Source organism: Aspergillus niger, assembly GCF_000002855.4.
Source record: "Aspergillus niger supercontig An02".
NCBI classification, from domain to species: Eukaryota; Fungi; Ascomycota; class Eurotiomycetes; order Eurotiales; family Aspergillaceae; genus Aspergillus; species Aspergillus niger.
Window position 1 is genome coordinate 234235 of NT_166519.1, and position 21359 is coordinate 255593.

At 51.5% G+C, this 21359-nt stretch overlaps 10 protein-coding genes across 10 annotated transcripts; 3 read left to right on the forward strand and 7 right to left on the reverse strand.

Moving 5' to 3' along the window:
- Nucleotides 1-20: 20 nt before the first annotated feature.
- An02g01130 (uncharacterized protein) lies at nucleotides 21-1336 on the forward strand (the record flags this gene model as incomplete). Its single annotated transcript, XM_001399215.1, has 2 exons — nucleotides 21-1042; nucleotides 1138-1336. 2 exons carry the CDS (start codon nucleotides 21-23, stop codon nucleotides 1334-1336), a joined length of 1221 nt encoding a protein of 406 aa, XP_001399252.1.
- A 303-nt stretch (nucleotides 1337-1639) lies between these two features.
- On the reverse strand, nucleotides 1640-4231 carry An02g01140 (uncharacterized protein; the record flags this gene model as incomplete). The annotated part of the gene is made up of 8 exons (XM_059746049.1): nucleotides 1640-2114; nucleotides 2171-2403; nucleotides 2470-2895; nucleotides 2949-3265; nucleotides 3318-3796; nucleotides 3863-3963; nucleotides 4042-4155; nucleotides 4199-4231. The coding sequence occupies 8 exons, from the start codon at nucleotides 4229-4231 to the stop codon at nucleotides 1640-1642; spliced, it is 2178 nt and encodes a 725-aa protein (XP_059605990.1).
- A 373-nt stretch (nucleotides 4232-4604) lies between these two features.
- Nucleotides 4605-5592, reverse strand: An02g01150 (hypothetical protein; the record flags this gene model as incomplete). Its single annotated transcript, XM_059746050.1, has 4 exons — nucleotides 4605-4748; nucleotides 4807-4942; nucleotides 5078-5211; nucleotides 5440-5592. The coding sequence occupies 4 exons, from the start codon at nucleotides 5590-5592 to the stop codon at nucleotides 4605-4607; spliced, it is 567 nt and encodes a 188-aa protein (XP_059605991.1).
- A 205-nt stretch (nucleotides 5593-5797) lies between these two features.
- An02g01160 (uncharacterized protein) lies at nucleotides 5798-6804 on the forward strand (the record flags this gene model as incomplete). The annotated part of the gene is made up of 3 exons (XM_001399218.1): nucleotides 5798-6048; nucleotides 6102-6707; nucleotides 6756-6804. 3 exons carry the CDS (start codon nucleotides 5798-5800, stop codon nucleotides 6802-6804), a joined length of 906 nt encoding a protein of 301 aa, XP_001399255.1.
- A 308-nt stretch (nucleotides 6805-7112) lies between these two features.
- An02g01170 (hypothetical protein) lies at nucleotides 7113-7358 on the reverse strand (the record flags this gene model as incomplete). The annotated part of the gene is made up of 2 exons (XM_059746052.1): nucleotides 7113-7145; nucleotides 7224-7358. The coding sequence occupies 2 exons, from the start codon at nucleotides 7356-7358 to the stop codon at nucleotides 7113-7115; spliced, it is 168 nt and encodes a 55-aa protein (XP_059605992.1).
- Nucleotides 7359-7765: 407 nt separating this feature from the next.
- Nucleotides 7766-8882, reverse strand: An02g01180 (uncharacterized protein; the record flags this gene model as incomplete). The annotated part of the gene is made up of 2 exons (XM_001399220.3): nucleotides 7766-8738; nucleotides 8809-8882. 2 exons carry the CDS (start codon nucleotides 8880-8882, stop codon nucleotides 7766-7768), a joined length of 1047 nt encoding a protein of 348 aa, XP_001399257.3.
- A 125-nt stretch (nucleotides 8883-9007) lies between these two features.
- An02g01190 (hypothetical protein) lies at nucleotides 9008-10535 on the reverse strand (the record flags this gene model as incomplete). The annotated part of the gene is made up of 6 exons (XM_059746053.1): nucleotides 9008-9197; nucleotides 9404-9452; nucleotides 9634-9736; nucleotides 9822-9915; nucleotides 10062-10357; nucleotides 10509-10535. The coding sequence occupies 6 exons, from the start codon at nucleotides 10533-10535 to the stop codon at nucleotides 9008-9010; spliced, it is 759 nt and encodes a 252-aa protein (XP_059605993.1).
- Nucleotides 10536-10853: 318 nt separating this feature from the next.
- An02g01200 (uncharacterized protein) lies at nucleotides 10854-13798 on the reverse strand (the record flags this gene model as incomplete). The annotated part of the gene is made up of 6 exons (XM_001399222.3): nucleotides 10854-11030; nucleotides 11085-12649; nucleotides 12706-12837; nucleotides 13198-13530; nucleotides 13585-13726; nucleotides 13781-13798. The coding sequence occupies 6 exons, from the start codon at nucleotides 13796-13798 to the stop codon at nucleotides 10854-10856; spliced, it is 2367 nt and encodes a 788-aa protein (XP_001399259.3).
- Nucleotides 13799-14573: 775 nt separating this feature from the next.
- On the forward strand, nucleotides 14574-16834 carry An02g01210 (uncharacterized protein; the record flags this gene model as incomplete). The annotated part of the gene is made up of 7 exons (XM_059746054.1): nucleotides 14574-14807; nucleotides 14873-15015; nucleotides 15071-15119; nucleotides 15194-15297; nucleotides 15362-15823; nucleotides 15873-16581; nucleotides 16637-16834. 7 exons carry the CDS (start codon nucleotides 14574-14576, stop codon nucleotides 16832-16834), a joined length of 1899 nt encoding a protein of 632 aa, XP_059605994.1.
- A 983-nt stretch (nucleotides 16835-17817) lies between these two features.
- Nucleotides 17818-21031, reverse strand: An02g01220 (uncharacterized protein; the record flags this gene model as incomplete). The annotated part of the gene is made up of 6 exons (XM_059746055.1): nucleotides 17818-18844; nucleotides 18913-19942; nucleotides 20010-20292; nucleotides 20347-20735; nucleotides 20798-20907; nucleotides 20988-21031. The coding sequence occupies 6 exons, from the start codon at nucleotides 21029-21031 to the stop codon at nucleotides 17818-17820; spliced, it is 2883 nt and encodes a 960-aa protein (XP_059605995.1).
- Nucleotides 21032-21359: the final 328 nt, after the last annotated feature.

Consider the following 21359-nt stretch of genomic DNA (forward strand, 5'->3'; position numbering starts at 1 on the left):
CCACCGGACACCAGACAAGTATGACAGAGAGACGAAAGGCGTCTAAGGTGCCTAAGGTTGCTAAAGGAGAGCTACGTGTTTCCGGGTTCAAGATTCCAAAACATTTGGAACAATTGAAGAGCCTGCTAGCCAAAGACGGCCTCGGTTCGAAGACTATCCATGAGATAGAGCCTGGGCAGTTGGGATCTGGTTCAGACATAAACCAACGTCAGTATGTCATGTTTCGCGCGTTTTCTCCACCCATTCTCCGTCACAGCAAGTTCCTCAAACATGCGCACGAATTCGGGTTAGACCAGACTTTGGACCGGGCCAAGGATATAGTCAACCAGTCCGCCGAGTTCCGGAGGTACCTTGCTCTTTTACAGGGCGTGCAAACAGTGTCAGGTCTGAGTCCGTCTAGTGTGGCTTGGCCCGGGGCGTTCAAACCGACGCGTGATACTCAAGAGCAAGTCGTGACAGTCAAGGGCGTGTCGACTCTTGAGAAGAGCCAAAAGTCAAGACCTGGTGGAACCAGAGAAGCAACTGGGGCTAGACAAGAAAACTTGAGCACCGGAAAAAAGACGATTGGACGAAGTCTCGGGCGTAAAGTTGCCGATGTGCTCAAACGGGGTCGCTCTTCATACGACTCAGAATCAGATTCGATGTCCCGCTCCATATTCGATGATCAGACTATGGTTTCCAGTGAAGATGACGACCCGACATATGTTGACGATGACGACAAGCTGCCAGATGCTGACGACGAAACAAGCGTCAACACGGCGCTCATTCTGCTCTTGAAGGAGATTTCGCACCTGATTCCGAACATCAAGTCGGATTGGACCGTCGATCACCTCCGCTTCTCGCCGCGATTCCGTAAAGCGTCGTACACCGCGATAACAGACGGCGGACTACGATCAAAGACGAATCAGGCTGTTCTTTACATAGTAGAAGCAAAAAGAAGGGTTCGGTCGCGAAAATACGAAGAGATCGTGATGCAAGAAGCCGCAGAGCTTGTTGGCTGGATCCAGAATGGAGACTCGCCCCGTCCTGATCTCAAGGGACAGTAAGTCAATGTTTTCCCAACGGTTATGTTTGGCTGCGTCTGTACTAATTCGGTGGTATGATGGTGAGTAGTCTCGCTCTACTATCTGGAGACAGGCACGAACTATATGTGACATTCGCGTCATGCTCTCCCGACTACCAGGGATACTTGAACCCCAAGATCGGGCTCGCAACACCAGATACCCATATGAGAATGCAAACTTTTGGCCCTTATAATACGCTTAAAGGCCACCATATGGAAAACTTCGCCATCATTGTGATCAGCCTGATGCTTCTCGCAGAGGAAGCTTTGTAAGGTGGTTTGGGTTTGGGTTCCATGGTTGTATTATGGGTGCATACACGCAGATATCTGGAAAAGATAGTCGGAGGGGGGGTTGTTGAGTGTTGAGTGTTGAGTGTAAGGTAGTAGGGCAAACAATCTCAGATACATGTGAATAATGCATATGCTATGTACAGAGTGAACAAAGGAACTGAATGGCATCGTGACTCATATTGTACATTAAAGGATACGCCCGAAGTTAGTGTGAAGACATGAGAACATCCAGGAAGGTAAAGCAGTCAAAGTGAACCCTCCATATCCACATTAGGATTGTTAAAACTATTGATACTCCGGCATGGCGTGAGAAACCTCAGAATCTACCCACTCCAGCGAAGACTGCACGCCAAATAACTCCCACATCTGCGTGTTGTTCCACGACGAAATCACAGTGGGATCTATACTCCCATTATCGACGATCCCGAGGCGAACTGCGTCATCATATACGTAATTATTAGCATTCACCGGGGGCATTACCCCTTCTGGTGCAGCATTTGATAAAATCGTAGACATGTTGGTCGTGTCTGGTGGCGTAACCACCGTGTTAATGCTGTCCACTCCTTCCATAAGCGGACTGCATAAGTTGAGGAACGCGGTGAATAAGTGGTATAATTTGGAAAAGGATGGATTGGTGTCAACGAATCGATGCAGCCCTTGAGTCGTTCCCTGCATCAATTGGTAGTCTTCCGTATTAGATGTACCGACTACATTGCAGAATAAAATGTAAAAGGGAGTCGTGGGATAGAAGAGGACCGTCCTAGTAAATAACCCTGTTAGAATGATGTCAAGATGGAGTGAGGATGGTATACTAACCATGATAGAAACATCGAATAGGTACCAACGAAGCCATCGTCCTCGTTGAGAACTTTTTGTAAACGGTCGAGAGCTTTCAGGGCGTGGCGCGCTTGTGATAGACACTCTTCGCGAGCTGGAGGCTCGGCTTGCACCTTAGGGCTAAGATGCAGCAGCGTTGTTAAGATAGCGTGATATCGGAACTCAGTGGCAATCCATTCCACCTGTAAAGCAGGACTCGAATTGCGGCATCGCTTATAGAACCGTTAGATTACGGTCGGAAAGCGATGAGGATGTTCGAGGATGGATGGACAACGTACCTCGTCAATCACACTTCGCAACGAAATGAGCTTTTGTATGATTGTGCACAGGGTTATGTCCGGGTCGCTGGCATCACTGAGGCCATGTTTTCCGTGAACTACCTCCATTACAGCCTCTTGGATCTGGGCAAACTCAATCATCGTCTTAACAATCATACTTAGAGGAGTACCATCCTCCATTGGGATTAGTGATACTGGGTTTATTTTCAGCCTTGGCAATGAAGGAGGACGAAGGAGAAGCATGCCCAGCATCTTGTCAAGGTAGAAGCAAGAAAAAAGACAGAAACGAGCATCTTGATCCTCCTGACAACGGACTGGGGTACCGTCTCTGATTGTATGATAGTTCATGGCAACAAGGATCTGCGAAGCGAATGCCGTGAGCATCCAGCCTCGAGTTGGATATCCCCGCATTTGGTGCAGGAGCGCCTAAAGTGGAGTCTTGGTCAACTTCTGTTCGAGCGATAGGAAGGGTAACATACACCGGATAGCAAGGCCTGTACCAGAGTGATAGAGTGTGTACCAACGAAATTTATCTGATCCAATGCCTGCAAAGCCGCCGACGCATATTTCTCTTGGGTCTTTCTGACGTGTGTGCGGAGCCGCCCGCCCAAGCGTTGCTGCGGCACACGGGCGAGAAAGAACAGAGCTTTAGTGTAGACGCATACCCGATAATGCAGAGATGTCTGCCGATCTAGGTTGCCCTCTGCAAGCGAGAGGCTCATATGCTCTAGACATTTGATCGATATGTGGTCGGGCCAATAGAAGTGTCTCTGAGCGGAGTGCTGATGTGATATATCTATGCGATGTCAGAGTCCACCTGACTTGCTCTAACTTCCAATAACACGAACCCTTAGACATCATAAGGTAGACTTCCAATGGAAATTCTTCGCATACAGGTGTGTCATGATCATCTGCCCTTCTCTGGTTCCCACTGACAAGCTTAGGCTCTGTGGAAGATGCGGATATCTTATTGACCAGCGATAGAGCGTTCTCCAGAACTGTCCGTCTCTGGAGAGATAGGTGATTCCTATGCTGCAGTTCCTGTTGGATTAATCGTCGTGCTTCGGTGACTTGCTGAAGGGGCGTGTCCTCGTTCACAACTGGAGACTCGGAGACTCTCTGAGAAGGGGTATTCCCTTTAGCAGAATTCGAATCCCGCCGAATAACAGATTCCGGGACATGAGACGATATGGGCTGATCAATTCTGGTACTGTTTGATTCCCCAGCCTGAGATGGACCGTGGCTCTGTGAAGAGGTCGCTGCAGCACTTGGAGGGTAGGAAACAACATGCTCAAGAGTCGATAGCCTCTCCGACAGTCCGGCAATTCTGGACTGGGCGTTACAATCCGAAACCCCAGAGATGACCGAACACATTGAGTTTAGACCGACTTACCGGGAAACCCTGGGACGCATACTGCGTCTGGGCCGGGTTCGCCGACACTCCGCGCGGGCGTCCACGCAGTTCATACAAGGGTCCAGCCGGTCACATTTCACCTATGTAGGCGAGTGTGTTAGATGAGGGTCAATGAGAAGAGGCCAAGCAGAGCGATTAATTTTCATAGGATAACGCACCTTCCTTGAGTGGCACAGATCGCACTTGATAATTGCAGAAGCGAATGTTAGCCATCGAGGAAGCAAGCCACCAGCTGCTCCCAGTAGAAAAACAGAACCACATTGAAAGTAAATCTTTCACCGAGTGGGTATGCACCTCACAACACAAGAAACTTACAGCTGATCTTTCCATTACGATCGGGGTGGCCATTGTGCCATCTGCTATTTTTCTCGCTGCGGGATGATGGGTACAGCCCAGCCATCCAGCCAAGCACCAATGACAGTGATGGAGATTGGGGGCGATTGATTCTCGGTGGTCCGAACATCCGACTAAAATTGGTAACAGAGTGTGTGATAGTAGCCAGCTTTATGATAAGATTTCAAGTTAGGCCAAAGACAAGAAAGAGAATTGGGGTTTGGGACAGATGTATATAAAGGCCCGCCCCGAACCAGCAGAATCTGATAACAGGACTCGGCACAGGGTGGCGGCCACTTGTGCCGGGTAAATGCAATGTTGATGCCTCTTTAAAGGGCAAAGAAGTAGAAGTTTCTATGACAAATGTGGATCCGGATTTGTCAGTCGGTTATTGCACGGGTGCGTTTGACTCGCCTTCATTGGTAGAACATCCAACCAAACATACCTCATCAGGTAGAAGACGAAGAGATGGAAAAAGTTCTCGGTGAAGTATTGGGAGAGGAAAGGGGCAATTCAGCACGAGATCAAGGAACTACACAAGTCGATACCAACTCTGTCGCTTATTTGAGTAGCTTCGCCCTAAACCGGACGTGGCTTAGGAGACCGCCGGGCATAAGCACTACGGGGAAGATTACACCCAGAGCCACAACTATCGCATAGAGCCATGCACCAAGCATTGGAAACGGTCCCAGGTCGTGTTTACGCAGCTCTTGACGAAGAGCCAGTCTCCAGGTATTGCAGGTTAGAAGCTTAGATAGACCAGAGACAAGCTTTTTCAGCCAGTGGGGCCGACCGAGGGAAAGGAGGCAGGCGGTGTTCTTCTTACTTTCCTTCAATTAATGTTTGGTCTTATCTGCTAACCGTTCGCCTCGATGTTGCGGGAGTGAAGTACTATCATGTATATCATAGGCCTCTGTCAGAGACATGTGGCTGCGGAGCGCAGACACAGCCGTCCGAACTTCACCACCGGGCTCTTCTCTCAATTCCTGAGCATTCTGATAGTCGTTTGTACCCGACAATTAAGCGAACTAGAGCCTGCATTTACTCTGCAGTTTGGGAAAATAGCAGCCTTCAAAGATCAGGCTTTCGGCGAAACGGCTCACAAGCCTCGGAAATATCCAAACTTGGCTACGGCTAAGCCTTTGTAGTGTCTTGGTGGTACAATACAAGTGGGCCAAATGAGTCCGTATTGCGCTTGGATGCATGGGTAAACATCGGCTGACGCGGCCACTTGCCTCCCCGGCACCAGTAGTCAACCCTGAATTTGACGACTCGCAGTAGAATGTTCCGAGAAAACCTTGTAGACTCAATAGTTCTGGGGGCATACCAAATGATAATTCAATTGTGTGGTCCAACCAGTGGCACTGAGATGCCATTTCCGCGCATTCCAAACCCACCGCAATGCAGGTATGCTGCGGACCTAAGGTATGTAACTGTTTCATCAACACCAGATTAAGACACCTAACCCATAACCTGCCATACGTTACAGATGACATTAAGAAGTGCGTGACAATCCTACATATGGAGAGAGTGTGAACTTGCTGCGATGTCACTGTCCCTGGTTGTTACCTGCCACTCACCATGAGAAGGCCATCGCGCTTTCAACTATGTATTTGTTTATTATTCCTCATCCCATTGACGCTGCTGGCCAGCCACCTCGAAGATCTGTGCGATCAGTATCGCGCGCAAGAGTACATATTTGATTGGTTCATACTCGATCGGGCTGATCTAGAGAGGATACCTTCTCCTCCAGTCCGGACGGGCGACAAGGTAATTGTGGCTGCGAAGCTGCAGAATGAACAGACAAACTGGATTGAGCAAGAACTACCTGAGTAGGTAGTATGAAACTCACCATCACTATAGACTGTACACTAACCATACGAAGCTGGCAACGAGCTATCTACATCGTCAACCCATCGCGAGAAGTTGCAGCGGATGGGCGACAACTCACAACACCCCTTAACAAGGGCCATGAATCTATGGCTTACCTAACATACATTATAGAGCACTATGATAGGCTCCCTTCTACCATGGCCTTTGTCCATTCGCATCGCTCAGGCTTTCTCCGAGCATGGCATGTTGATGCGCCTTTGCATGATAATGCGTGGTCTATAAGAGCCTTACAACTGGACTTTGTGCAGCAGAATGGCTATGTCAATCTACGGTGTAACCTAAACCCAGGCTGCAAGGCCATCTACCACCATGTAACCCGTGATATCTTCACAGAGGTATTCGAAGGCACCAGCACACCGCCGCGCAATCGGACTGATATCGCGCTTGGAAGTGAAAAGCGCGCCATTGAAATCCCCGACACGGTTGCGGCAGCATGTTGTGCGCAGTTTGCAGTATCTCGGGAGCAGGTGCTTCAGAGACCACGTGAGGATTATATTAAGATCCGGCAGTGGGTGATTGATACGCCGTTGGATGATGCCCACAGCGGAAGGGTTATGGAGTATCTGTGGCATATCATCTTTGGCAAAGAATCTGTCTAGTGAGTTAGACGTTTGCTGACAGTAGAGTGATGCTGACCTCGGCTTAGTTGCCCGGATGAGGAAGTCTGTTATTGCCAGGTGTACGGGCTATGTTGAATGATTACGCGTTAAGCATTGTTTGTAATAAGCGTGTTATGAATAGATTAGAATGCTCTTGCTGCTCTCGTCCTTTCTATTAGCCCCATCGTACTCATACTAGAACTGGCGTTCATCTATATGGTGTGTATGTGCGCTTTCCAGCATATCACTTCAAGCAGAGAACCACAACCTACTAGAACCGATTTTGGTACGCACCCCCAGACAGTAATAGCAAGGATTCTAACCACCCCAAGCAATTAAACATCATCATTCATGAGCCACAGTTTTCTCATATTTATGGTGTACCCTCCACCCCTTCCATCTTTTCATGCACGGCTTCGTTGCATCACCACCACCACCTGCAAGCCCCAACCCATCCATCCTTCCCAAAGGATTCGGAAGTTCGGACGCCCGAACTAATTCCACCCCCAAAGTACCATGGCCACCTGTATGAAGTTCCTTGAAACACGACCAAGATCAATCAAATACCTCGGGTATCCCCCCATCAGAATCTTGTTGGAAAAAGTACACTTGGTAGATTGCCATGGGGCCTTTTCTTGTCCACGTGCCATATGCTAACACTCTCATTGCACGAAACCGGGGATTGAGTATTGTGGTTCAGGGAGATTTTCCACGGGTCCGGGCCCACGGCACACAAATTTAGTTATCTCCTCGGTAAGATCTGCGGGTGGGTCTCACTAAGCCCGTCCCTGAGTTGAGGTGCTCTCGAGACAGGTTGCCTTGTTGGTTTAGTTAACTCGTTTAGTTTGTTAGTTACTTCGATTCTCCGTGGAGAATGGAGTAGCGATGCTTGTTCTGGGACATTTAGGCGATTTGGTGGTTCTGGATGAATCCACTCTATCTTTGGAGCCGCGTCACCCGTTCACCGTTTGTATTGACAAGGCCAGAACTAAAATACAATTCAAGGAAAAAGAACAGAAATACATAGATAAACCAAATAAACCACTCTAGCTACGGGCTAGGCATCCCGTATCACTCCTTGCGAGGCATGCATAGCACCAAGCTCCAAATCTTGATACCCATCTCTACTACCTTCCTTATTCCTACTCCCACTACCAGCACATAAACCATCTCCAAAGCCAGCCCCAAATGCTCCATCGCTCTGTCTTGACCCCCAAGCCCATCCACCATATGCCAATCCTGCAGGAGCATGATACCACATAAACCCTAATATAGCAAACACAATCCCAATCAAACTGCCTCCCAGGATATCCCACCCAGCGTGCATGTAGTCCATATACCGCGACGCACAGATATATAACGCACCACCAACAGGAATGGCAATAAGCACAAGAAGATACAACGGCGGAGCTGCTATCGCCGACGCCCTGCTGAATGACGAGTCTGTCTTCTTATCTCTTCCCGCAGCGCTCAGAGCTGTAGAGCGGACAGGAACAGACACCGCAAACTTCGCACCCATCCATAGCGACAGATAAAGCAGACCTGCCCATGAGAAGGAAGAATGACCGGACGGAAAAGCAGCGAACCCGGCTTTGATGACAGTCGCGTCGGGGTTCTGGCAAATAGCCGATGTGACCATAACTGGTGACTCTGCGCGCTGGAGACCCAGTCCACCCACAGCGTAGGTGGTGAGATTGGTTAAATCGGGTTGGCAGCGGGCCAGGAGATCCGGTCGTGGTTTACCCACTACGTCTTTCAGGCCAGAGGTGAGGAAGAATGCACCCGCTAGACTCAAGGCTAGGCCTAGCCATCCGGCGTGCCATTCCCAGAGGCGACGATGCCAGGGGAGGGGAGTGAGGAGGCAGATGGCTGCGATGAGGAGGGCGGGAACGACGCAGCAGACGATTCCGACGGTTGTGATGGAGACGGTATCGGATTTGAGGGGGTAGGAGATGTTCGCATCGTCGAGGGAGAACACGTGTTCGGAGCCGGTGATTTTGTAGAGGATTCCACCTGTGACCACGAGGATACTGGTTTGTGTGAGGGTGTGTTAGTGGTGAGTTTATGAAAATGATGGGAATGTGGTAGGGTTGTTCGAACATGATGAATGCCCAATCGAGCAGGTATGAGGCTATCACACGCTTCGAAGTCCGTCTGGGCTGAGTGGATAGCATGTCGTAGTCTGCATCAGCTTGCGTTGCTGATGCCATGGTGGTGAGTCTCGAGTAGGGAGATGCGGTAGGGTGATTCCCAGTATTTCCCAGTGATTCTAGTAATGCTGTGTTTGCCGTGGGAATCTCTACTTATAACAGTGGGTCATGCCCGCCACAGATGTCAAAGAAATCCATCCATTGTCAGTCCCTGAAATTAGCACGGGATTGTTGGACCCGTTTTTACGATCCCAAGTCTGGTAGCTGTGATGGATGCCATAAATAGCCGAGTGGTACAGCCTAGTCCCGACCATAAGAGGCATGATTGTCATTTCAACACTGCAAGCATTGAGCTAAGCAATAGTCAAAGTATACATCTGAAAGCTTCTGCCTAACGTGGCTGAGCCATGTAATACAACATTGTAGGAGAGTTTGTAGAAATAAGCTCCGGGAGCGAGTCTTAGCGGAACTTTGTTACACGCACTCTACCGTTCACAGAGCTATGGGAGACTTATAACAGCAAGTGAGGATAATGAAGGACATACATCAAGTTCCAACTTATTGTAGTCGAGTGGTAGTCATCGACCAGGGTATCTGAACATAGTTATCTCTGCCAGGTTCGTCTAGGGATAGCCGAAACAGAGCCACTGCATCGATGATAGCTTCGCAAGGTCTTTCAACTTGGTCAAGATCGCCAGACATTGGCAGTGTCTGGTCCGGGGCATAAGTTGCACCCGTTCTTTGCTTTGAACTCCTTCCCATCCCGTGAACCAACCTCCACCATCACCACATCCGGACAAAGACACCATGTGTTCTACTTTTATGCTAATTCTAATCCAATGAAGTCCTTCAGTATTTTTCTCGCAACCCCCTCTAGTCTATCCCACATTCACATTAATCAAAGCCTCTAGCTTCGACTCCTGAAACCTCTTCTGCAACTTATAACGCCCCTCCACCCCAAACCAACACAACGGGAATATCCCCATGCCTATCCTTAACATCTAACAAAATGCCTCTCGTCCAAACAACTAGAGAAATTTCGCCAGTCATACGAGATCTAAAACAAGCCCATAAACAGAAAATTTTCCTCCCGAGCAACGGCATCCAACGACCTTCCTCGAATAGAAACAGACTTCGAACGAAGTACCCCATCTCCAATCTCTCAACTACCTCCTCTCTCCTCCGATATCCCTACCGTGATACCTTTCTACCCCTACCAGCGTCAACGACAGCACAACAACCCTAGAACCACCACCATCCCCGAAGCCGCAAAATGCAGCCGGTTGCACAATAGCCCCGCCAATATCAAGCACGATGACGCGCACAACTCCCAACCCCGATTCTCTTTTCAGAAGACATTCTTCATGGCATTTGCATTGAGGCGAATGTGTCGATGGATGGGATCCAGGGTCGTTGGGAATATCCGTAGCCGAGAAGGTCGTAGAGGTAGACTTAGTAGCCTGCCTGCCTGCATCCGTGAGGGGTGAGATGAGGTTGCGCTAATTAGAAGAGGAGATGAGATGTGGTGGAAGTAGTAATAATGTTTTGTGACTGGTAGGGTTTATATAGTATGCGGTTTTCCCTTGAGTTGCCTTCTACCTCATATATGATCTTTGTTAGGGAGGAGCTAGATAGTAAGTAGTATGAAACTGCAGGAATATTTGATCTTTGCGGCATCAATGCTCACTAGTAGGAGAGGGTAACTTAGAGATAGACGAGGTCTGCTTCGATTCAGACTGTTCTTAGGAGGACTTAAACTAGTGACCAACAACAGCATATAAGAAATGTATGTACGCAATCCATTCACATGTATCCGAACGGATTCAACTGCTGACAAAAGAGAATCGGCATCAAATCAAGCCAACAATATCCACAGGTATAAACAAAACAGGTTGATATCTCACTCCCAAGAGAGGAAAAGTAACTCCCAAACACCCCTGCCAAGGCCTGGATCATAAAGGCCACCCAGAACAGAAAATCAAAAGGTATCATAGATTAAGAATCACGAACGCGCGCTTGCCGTTTGGCCGTCCCAATATGCGTATTATGTACCTTGGTCGCAAATTTGAGACTGGTCAACGTCTCCGCCAAATGTGCCTGCAGCGGGCTGACCATGACAAACATGAGGGTCTTGGAGTTACCTCCCAGTGAGAATTGGAGGAGATATGTAAGCTGCATACAAGTCAGTCATTGCGCGGCCAAATGGTTGGGTCGAACAATACGAACCTTGCTGTTCCTGTAGGGAATGTGTCCGCCCTCCTTGCCCTGTCCAAGGGCAGCGATAACATCACCCAGACAGCTCAAGCTGCGGTTAATGTTTTGCGTCTCTTTCAAGCGTTCGCCAGTTGCACCACTGTGGCTCAGACGTTCACTACCGGCCAAGTCAACCAAGTTGAGGGTTCCTTCGCTGCGTTCGCCAGTAATGTCATTCTCACCGATCAACTTGAGAATGAAGACCGAGTGAGACCGGGAGGATCGCTCGTTGGCCTTGGTAGCTGCCACAGAGCGGTTGGAGGCGGCCCGCTTTAGGATTGTCTCAACCATCTCAGGAGACTCCAACCGGACAGTAGTGACATCCGTGATGATCGTCTTCCCTCTTTGCATGTCGTGGCGGATTTCCAGCTTCTTCTTGTCCAACTCTTCAGGGTTACCAAGGAGGTCGTTCAGATTCTCGTTGTACACTTCAACGAAGTTGCCCTCCATAGTGTACCGCCAGCCCTTCTCTTCCAGGCCCGTGGCTGTCTCATAGATCTGGTGCACTGCACGAGGAATCATACCGTCGAGCGAAGACATCGTATACGTCTTTCCACTACCAGTCTGACCGTAACAGAAAATGCACACGTTGTATCCGTCCAGGGCGCTTTGGACTAGTTGGCTGATCTCATCGAAGACTTCGGCATTCTGCGTTGACGGTCCGAAAACACGATCGAATGAAAAGTTGCTGTTTTTTCTTGTGATTGTACCAAGGCTGCTCTTCTCTTCTGGGCCCAGCACGGCAATTTCCTTGCTGTCTTCCGCCTCGTCGGGATACTCTATCTGAGCCGAGCCAGTGGCAGGATCAGAAGGCAGCGATGGGCGAACACGGCAGAAGACGCGAATGTTGCCTTTGAGTTCTTGCACCTGATTGTGAAGTTTCCTTCTTAGGGTCTCTTCCTTCCTCAGCTTGTCCTTCGTAGCGTTAGTCTCGGCCAACGCATCCATCATCTGCTGGTTCAAGCGCTCAAAGGCCTGAGATTGCTCCTCTCGTCCAGATTCGAGGAATTCGATTCTTGCCTTGAGCGCGCGAACAGAAGATTCCAACGTCACACTGTTGGAACTGGCTGTGTCCAGGTTCTGGCGAAGATCCCGGTTGCTCTTGCGCTCACGTTCAAGTTCCGCCCGCAGAGCTTGCATGTCATCGCGAAGCGTCGCGATTTCCCGTTCTTTCTTATCAAGCTCCATGTTCGACTTTTGCGTGTCAATGGCCGTCTGTGAGGTCATCTGACTGATCTCCCGAAGCCGAGCAGCTCTTTCGTCTTCCATTTCATGCTCGAACCGTCGCTTTAGTTCGCGGATCTCCTCTTGATATTGCGAGGCCAATGATTCCAACTCCCTTCTACCATCGAACCGCACGGACTCTAGTTCCCTGCGCTGACGAGAGCCAATTTCGTCAATTTCCATCTCATGCTCTCTCTGCGCATCCTTCAGGGCATCCTCCGACGCTCCTAGACGGACCTTGAGTGATTCCATCTCAACGCGAAGTGTTAGGTTCATGTCGGTGATCTCCTTTCGGGAAGCTTCCAGCTCGCTAACTGTAAAATACTCAGTTTCAAAGATGTCGAATCGTGCTTGTCGACAATTCGCTTACCTCTGGATTTATACAAGTCAAGCGCTTCCTTCATGCCGGTACTTTCCTGCCCCGCTTGGCTCATTTTTGTGACAAAAGTATTCATGAGATCTTCCATTGTCTTTTCGCGGCTTTCTTGATCCCACTCGGCACCTGTAGAAGAGTTAAACGTCTCAATCGCTGAATCTTTGGTAAGAAATTGCGGCAAAGGGGGTGGCTTTTTCCTAGCAGAGTGCTTTTTAGGAGACAGAATCTTATTTGGCGCAGGCTTGACTGGGGTAGTCACGGCCGTGATCCTCGAAGATAATGATCCAGTTGGCGCACCATGTGACGGCAAGGGGGCAGAATCCAATGTGTCAATGGGGGAGGGCTCCAGGTCCAACTCTTTCAGGGAAGTGCACAATAAAGTCGCAGGACTGGTATTGGACGACTTCCGCAAAGCACGATTGCTTGACATATTGCATGGGGCGCGAAAAATTGCAGCAGAACGAACAAAGCAAGGGGTGGGCCTACCCTTTCGTTTACCAAGTACAGTAGCGGCGGAGTCCTCCTCATCATGCGTATCCAGAGATGTCGCGGGGCGAGGGATGCCATGGCCGTTCGGTCTTCGGGAGCTGGCGACGGAGTGTGAGCGAGACATGCTGGTGTGCGGTCGAGCGTGGGGAACCCCGGAAATGGTTCCTTTCGATCGCGTGGATGTGGTGGCTGATCTGGTCAAGGTGGAGGATGAGTGCGAATTAGTGCGAGTGTGAACTCTTGTAGTGCTGTTGACGCGCGACGATGCTGCTCCGGCTCCGGCTCTGCCAACCTCGGGTGCTTGCGTGGTACTTCTGGGACGAGAGGGTTCTGTGACTGTCAGCTTCTGTTCGCTGCTCCGCTTCCACAGCTCCTGACACATACGCGACAGGCTCGTAGACTTGCTGGTTACGGCTCCCGCAATGGTACCGGGTTGCAAAAGACCGGAGCGGGCATTTGTCGAGGCCGGATTCATCTCTCTTAGACCAGTGGGAATTCGTGAACGGGCGGACGATCTGGACTGCGTCTGCCATTTTGTATCAGCACTCATCACCCGTCAAGCGCGGATAATGGAATTCACCATATGGTCGTTCTCCATGGCTTCCACAAGCGGGTCAACGCGACCCCTGACAATTCGAATATCGGTGGGTTCAGGAGAGTACAATGGGAAGAAAAGCGCGTGTAAGTGAAATACAAAAGCACAGACAATCAAATCCAAATCAGGCTGCGACCTGTTAGGGGCAGGACTGCATCGCAAGTCGGGCCGTCAGCGAGTCGTTTGGTGCAGGTCGAGGCAGCGCAGGTGAGTTTATCACGACGGTTCGATTGCCGGCCAGCTTTGGTGGGCGTTTCTGGAGTGACGGCGGGCGGTAAACAAACTTGGCTGACTCAGCCCGGCCCGGCGGGGTGCGCTATTGCCCCATCGGGCTAGGCGTAATGCTGGTCATGAATACCACAATACCATCCTTGGTTTGCTTGGTTTGCGACGAACTTCGCTGGTTGATTTTTGGGCAGAGTATCGCTGGGATAGACCAGGTTGTACTGCAAATTGTGGGATTGCGCTTACAGCAACTTCATTATCAACTCCGTCGCTCTCTGTTTCTCAGTATTTCCTTATCTTCCACACCTTCTCCTGCTGAGCCACACTTGTTCATCTCTGGCCCGCACGCGGGTGTGTCCACTTCCCACTTCCACTTCTCTCTCCCTGACTGGCTCCGTAACGGCGGCTGCTTTCAGACCGACAAGCTTTCCCCGTTCCCCCCATTCAAGGTCATTGAGACCCTTTTATCTCTCCCAATTGCCTCCATTTCTTTCATTGTTATTTGTTTTTGTGTCATTTCTTTCCCCCTGTGACTCTCTTAACTACCAGCATCATGTCTGGTCGATTCGTGCGTTCCTCGAAATACCGTGAGATCTTCTTCCCCTCCCCACAGGCTGCCCGCAATCTGACAGGTAGTAGGACACGTCTTCGGACGGCCAACGAGAAAGGTGCGCTGCGAACCCCCTGGGCCCTTCTCAGAGTCGACATTATCTCACACTCATCGCAGGAGCAATGCTATGACAATCTTCGTATTTCCAAGAACGCCTGGGATACCAACCTCGTCAAGGTTCGTCCGTTGTTGCCGCCGCCCCTAATCCACCACCTGCCAGGTCCGTCTGACACTACAACCAGGCCAACCCCAAATACCTCTCCGTAAACTGGGAAGCTGGTGGTGGAGGTGCATTTGCTGTTATTCCTCTGGAGGAGCGCGGGAAGCTGCCTGAGAGAATACCTCTTTTCCGGGGTCACACTGCCGTGGTCCTCGATACCGACTGGTGAGCAGTGGCTGTTGTGAACATCCTGATCGTAGCACACGACCAACATAAGTAGGAACCCTTTCAACGACGACCTGATTGCATCTGGATCTGATGACGGCAAGGTATGATCTCTCTTATCGCATTCGCAGACCACTGCAGGGCCTCTGTCCATTGGTACTAATTGATCGCATAATAGGTCTTCCTTTGGCGTGTGCCGGAGAATTTCACTCTTCGCCCTGATCTTGATCCCGATGAGATCCAAGATGTTGCACCCGTTGGCAAGCTTTCTGGTCATCCGAAGTGAGTGAACTTTTATACCACTTTAACGGTCGTGTTTCGCGAACGCATTCTGATGCCATCACAGGAAGATAGGCCACGTTCTTTTCAACCCCGCCGCCGAAAACATCCTGGCTACGGCCTCCGGCGATTATACCGTCAAGATCTGGGATATCGAAGCGGGCGCTCCGAAGCTGACTCTGAACCTGGGCGACATTGTACAATCACAGTCCTGGAGCGCGAACGGCTCCCTCTTGGTTACGACCTCGCGAGACAAGAAGCTGCGCATTTGGGATGTGCGTCAGGAACGCCCCGCGCATGAGACACAAGGACACTCTGGTGCCAAGAACAGCCGTTCGGTCTGGCTTGGTGAGCATGACAGGATCGCAACCACCGGTTTCTCGAAGATGAGTGACCGTCAGCTGGCTCTGTGGGATATCCGCGCTCCCCGGGAGCCCATCAACGGATTCAAGACCCTTGACTCGATCTCCGGTGTATGCATGCCTTTCTGGGATGAGGGCACTCAGTGTCTGCACCTTGCTGGAAGAGGGTAAGTTTACGGAGATAACCAGGTATTGGCCGTGGCTGACAATTTTTAGTGATGGTAACATCCGCTACTTCGAACTCGAGAACGACAAATTCGAATACCTTGCCGAATATAAGTCTGCCGATCCCCAGCGTGGTATCGCTTTCATGCCCAAGCGTGGAGTCAACACTCACGACAACGAAGTCGCTCGTGCCTTCAAGACCGTTAACGACAGCTACATTGAACCTATTTCTTTCATCGTGCCCCGCCGTGCGGAGACCTTCCAGGACGATATTTACCCTCCTACAACTGGTCTGAAGCCTGCTATGGGCCCCTCTGAGTGGCTTGCAGGCAAGGAGGCCATCCCGCCCAAGATTTCCATGGCCAACCTTTACGAGGGCGAGGGTCTGAAGGAGGTCACCGGAGTGCAGGACGCCCCCACTTCCACCATGGGTGCCTCCGAGCCCGAGGCGGCGCCGGCTCCCAAGGCCGCTGAGCCCAGTCCCGTGAAGAAGGCCCCCGAGCCCGCCCCCGAGCCGACGCCGGTGGCCAAGCCCGCCCCGTCCATGAAGGAGCAGGGTGCCTCGATGGCCGCCATGGTCTCTAAGTTTGCCGACGATGAAGAGGCCGAGACCGTGGAGGAGGATTCGAGCTTTGAGGAGGTGCAGAAGCCCGTGGAGCGTCCTGCACGCTCTCCCGAAGCCTCATCTCCTTCCATCAAGACCAGCCCATGGCACCAGAAGGAAGAGGAGGTCAAGACCAAGGCAGCAAGCCCTGCTAAGGTAAGCAATCCTACATCATCGAACAATACCCCTTCCCGAACTAACAATCCTTCAGTCTTCCCCCGTCATCACCCCTGCTGCCGCACCATCCGACATCTCCACCGGCGCTGCTGTCGCAGCAGACGCTGTTCAGCGCGAGATCGGAGCAATCAAGGACCTGATCGCCGAACAGACGAAGACGATCGCCTCCCAAGCGCAGCAGATGCAGAGCCTGACTGCCGAGATCGAGTCCCTCAAGGCTAAGCTGGGCTAGCCTTCTGATTTCAGCCTCCAGAGCTTTGGATCCTTTTAATGTACTGTATTGAATTTCCTTAGTCGTCTCTCTGTCTTGTCTGTCTTGTCCCACTATTATTATCCCTAACAATAACCCCTTTTTATCGCTCCAAAAGCCCTGCCCCTCTTTCTCCCCTTCTATGTCTATAGCCGTCATCGTTGTGTGTTATTATATTCTTGATGACCTGCAGCATGATTGCAATGCCAATGTCAATACGAATACCAGTGTCTTCTCTCTCTCTCTCTCTTTATTGTTATGTGTTGTCGATTCAGCGATGGCAGACTCCTTGAGATGGAGGCGAAATTGGATAGAATGGAATTTTTCCAAGGCTGGTTGATTGGTTAGTGGGGGTAGTAAGTAGTAAGTAGACAAGAAATATACCACCACGTTCTGTCCGCTTGATATATAGTTTTAGCCTACTAGTATCACTGCCTCACAGACAAGCAACAGAACGGATTATTAAAGACACGAATAGGAAGTTTTAACTTAGTATCTCACATTCTCCACGGCTTCACCTGACAACTAACTAGTAGTATGTGTACTCTTATCTACAACGCTGTAAAATAGCTGCAGCTGCACACTCAAGTATAGATAGTAATGCGATCCACCCGCAACGACCACGAATGCACGCCATGCAATTTCTGGAGGCTTTCTTTCTTCTTTCCTCCCCAAATCAAGAATTTGTGACACGAGAATGTAAGAAATGTTGGATGGTGGAGCGCTTGAATTAGAAGGATTTTGTTGGTGTTAGATTAGGAGGATATCCGTAGGGATTCTCTTTTTCTAAGCTCTTTGGGTGATAGGGGGTTAAACAGTAAATGGTACTTGTATGGAAGTACTCTTGAGGGAGGGAGTGATGGTAGGGAGTAGGATATAGAGATGTTGTGTGTGTTCGGGTAGGCGGGAAAGAGGAAACGGGAGGTGAACAGTTGTGGAAAGAATAGGAGTGTGGAGGAGAGTGATTACTTCCATCGACCTGCTTCACGCTCCTTCTCGACGCGCGCAGCCCGATCATCATCGTTTTCTTCATCCTCGTACTTGTAACTAAAGCGACGCCCACCTGCCATGGCGCGGCTGTCTCGCTTCCGAGAAGACTTTCCAGCATCACGGTCTGCATGCATGGCCTCACGACGTTGCTGCTCCTTCAGCATGCGCTCGCGATTCCGGGCCTCTCGTTCCAGAGTATGAGGGTCTTTCTCTGGCTCTGCTGCAGATGCAGCTGAAGGTTTGTCCTCGTCACGGTCCCGCCTGGCGCGGCGGGACTGGCGAGAGGAGTATTCACTGTTGACGGGGGATTCAGAACGGTCGCGGCGAGAGCGTTTGCGGTCTCTATCACGCTCCCTGTCGCGATCTCGATGGCGGTCTCGATCTCTGTCGCGGTCGCGGTCGCGGTCCCTGTCACGCTCTCGATAACGATCGCGATCCCGGTCCCGGTCCCGACGGCGGGAGTCTCTATCTCGGTCTCGGTCTCGATCTCTCTCGCGGTCCTCGTCGCGACGACTTGAGCGATCCTTACCGGACCGGTAACTGCGATCTACCGCATCGCTGGGCTTGTTTCTAGAATCTTTTTCTTCGGCCTTGGAATCGAGATGATCGGGTCCAGCAGAGTCGCCGTTGCGACTCGGGCTGCGGCTCCAGCTACGGTGGCGATGCGAACGATGCGACCGGCGACCGCTACGTCTATCCCGCTCTCTGTCACGGCGGTGAGTGGACCTTCTGGATTCAAGAGAAGGGGATCGGATACGAAGACCATCTCCTGCAGTAGATGGCTCTTCGTACTTGTCCTCCCGCCGAGGTCTCCTTGGCCGATCTCGCCTATGCTCAGATTCCTCTGCACCACGGTTGACACTCGGAGAACGTTCGCGATACCGGCGACGACTATCGGAGCGAGATGGAGGAGATCGTGACCTTGATGCCGATCTAGCTCTCGACTTTGATCTCGGGACGGACTGTGGGCGCGGGTCCTCTTGTCCGGGTGTTGGGGTTACACTGAGAAGAGAACATCAATATTAAACGGGCTTGCAATGGGTTGGTTGCATGTGGAACAGTATCCGTACCTTTGCGAGGCTTCAGGCCTCATGGGGGTCGCCGAGGACCGTCCAGGGAAGTTCCGTTGCCGGAGAATGCTGGTGTTGGGAAGGCCCTCTCGCATCGCTCGGGGAGCTGCTGGAGCACCTTCAACACCCTGTCCACGAGGCTCGGGATACATGTTAGGGCCAGTCATAAACGGGGGTCCGTTGAAGCCACCAGGACGTGCGCCGTGGAAAGGACCGCGCATATAGCCACCTCTGCCAAAGCCGGGTCCCATGGGGCCAGACATGCCCATCGGGCCACCCGACATGCCTTGTGCGGCGTGGACTTGGTCTAGACTATCGATTGTAGGTATCCCACGCAGCTGGTTATCCTCCTGACCTGGAAGCTCTTGTGTGGAGTCTCTATTGATGGGATCGGATTCTCCGTTCTCACCCATGTTTTCAGGGGGAGCAGCAGCAGCAGCAGCATCTGCCGCCGAAGCGTCTTGAGCAGAAGTCACGTCGCCGCTTGGGGTAGTCTCGTCGGCACCTTCCTTATTGGCTTCAGTACTGAGCTCTCCCGACATGTCCCCAGATACGCCATCCTGAGCATCACTAGGGGGATTATGGTTTGGAAAGTCTGTATAGTTAGCATTAGCAGGATGATTGGGCTGCATATGCCCTCCAAAACCACCGCGACCGCCGGCAAACCCTCCCCGGCCACGGCCACGGAACGCGCCTCGGCCATGACCGGCATAAGAGCCATTGGGATAATCTTGGCTAGGAAACTGCTGCGGCTGCATTTGAGCAAGAACTCCGTTGGGTTGAGACATATTATAACCGCCAAATCCAGAAGGGCCCCCAAACTGCGGACCCATACCATTTGCGAAAGCATTTGGATTGAATTTATCTTGGCCTCCATTCCACATATTGTTCTGTGAGCCGTCCCATCCCCCGTACATCCCCTGACCCGCGTCGAAACTCATTCCCATGTTCATGCCATTCATGTTCATCCCGTAGCCTCCAAACATACCCTGATTCGCGGCCATCGGGTCCATCGCCATACCAGGCATTCCTAGCGCGCACGTTAATTCGCCAGTCCAGTATCGCATCGGGGCAAGAGATGACGGGGGAGAACTCACCCATAGCGTTAGGGAAGTTGAACATTCCATTGTTCATGAATTGGGCCATAGGGTTGAAACCACCGTTGTTGTTCCAAGCCATGTTAGGGAACATCCCGGCGCCCATGCCGAAACCCATACCATTAGGCAGCATGGTCCCCGCTCCGGCACCTTGAGACGCCTCGTCATCGTTGACTTGGTCGGTCTTGGCTTCATCGGCTTCATTGCCTTCACCAGATCCGTCGTGTTCCGCATCCCCGGCATCATTCTGCGTGTCAGCAGGGACACTTGCAGACTGGTCATCCTGCGCGAATGGAATATTAGCCTAGATGCAGGCAATTTATGTTGGGTGACATACTTGGACCTGCGTCTCTGTAGGTGCTTCGTCACTGACACCTGGTGTGTTCTGCGCATTTACATCTCCGGTGTCCGCTGGATTGGCTGTTTCTGCCGGTGGTGCATCGACAGTTCCACTAAGCGCAGGGATTTCTTCAGAGGCTGGAACTTCGGCGGCGCTCGGCACCGCAGGCGTCTCCAGTTGAGCAGGAGTGCCATCCGCGGTTGTTGCACCATTGGTGGTTGCGGGCGTCGCAGGGGTTGCGGACTGTCGCTCTTTTTCACGCTTCTTCTCTTCGGTACGCAGAAAGGCCTTCAGTGTGGTGCGGAGCGCTTTGTTCGGCTTGCACAGATCGGGCGAGATGGGGGTATGCGCGCATACGGGGCAAGTCTCGGGGAGAGAAGCCTGGCCTGTCGGAACCTTGGTTAGAATGCAACGGAAGTATAACACGGAGTCGTTAACAGATGCGTACAATGTTCACAGATCGCTTGGTCGCAGCACGGTAAGCGGAAGGCGTTCACGGCAAGCTTATTGCACATGGCGCATCGCAGCTTGAACGGGATCTCATCTTGAGTGAGAGAGCTGTTTGGATTGGATGGCGGATTAGTTCCCGGGCCAGAGACATGTACGACGAAAGAGCGCAAGGCTGAAGTATGACCTACCTGGCGATGTCCATCAAGCCCGAAGGCTGATCTGCGACAGCCATCGGGGATGACGAGGCTAGAGCGGAGGGAAAGATAAGTCCAGAAGGAAGATGTCAACGTGCAGAAAAGGGAATAGTAGGCAGCCACACTGGCAAAGACAAAGAACGCGATCTAATTCGCCATCAATAGGAGGTGGCAGCCATTCCTGCTGGCGTCGCTCGGAAATGCAAGCCCGTGAATCGACAATCGGGGTGAATGTCGCGATGGACAATCTGTGCCTGTTTGACCAAATTTGGAGGCCGGAGGCGGGCCGGAGCGGAAGAACCGCCTGTCCGAGCCTTTCCGGCGCATCGCCCCGCCCTTCTGCTCCTCTTTCTCCAGCGCCTGCGT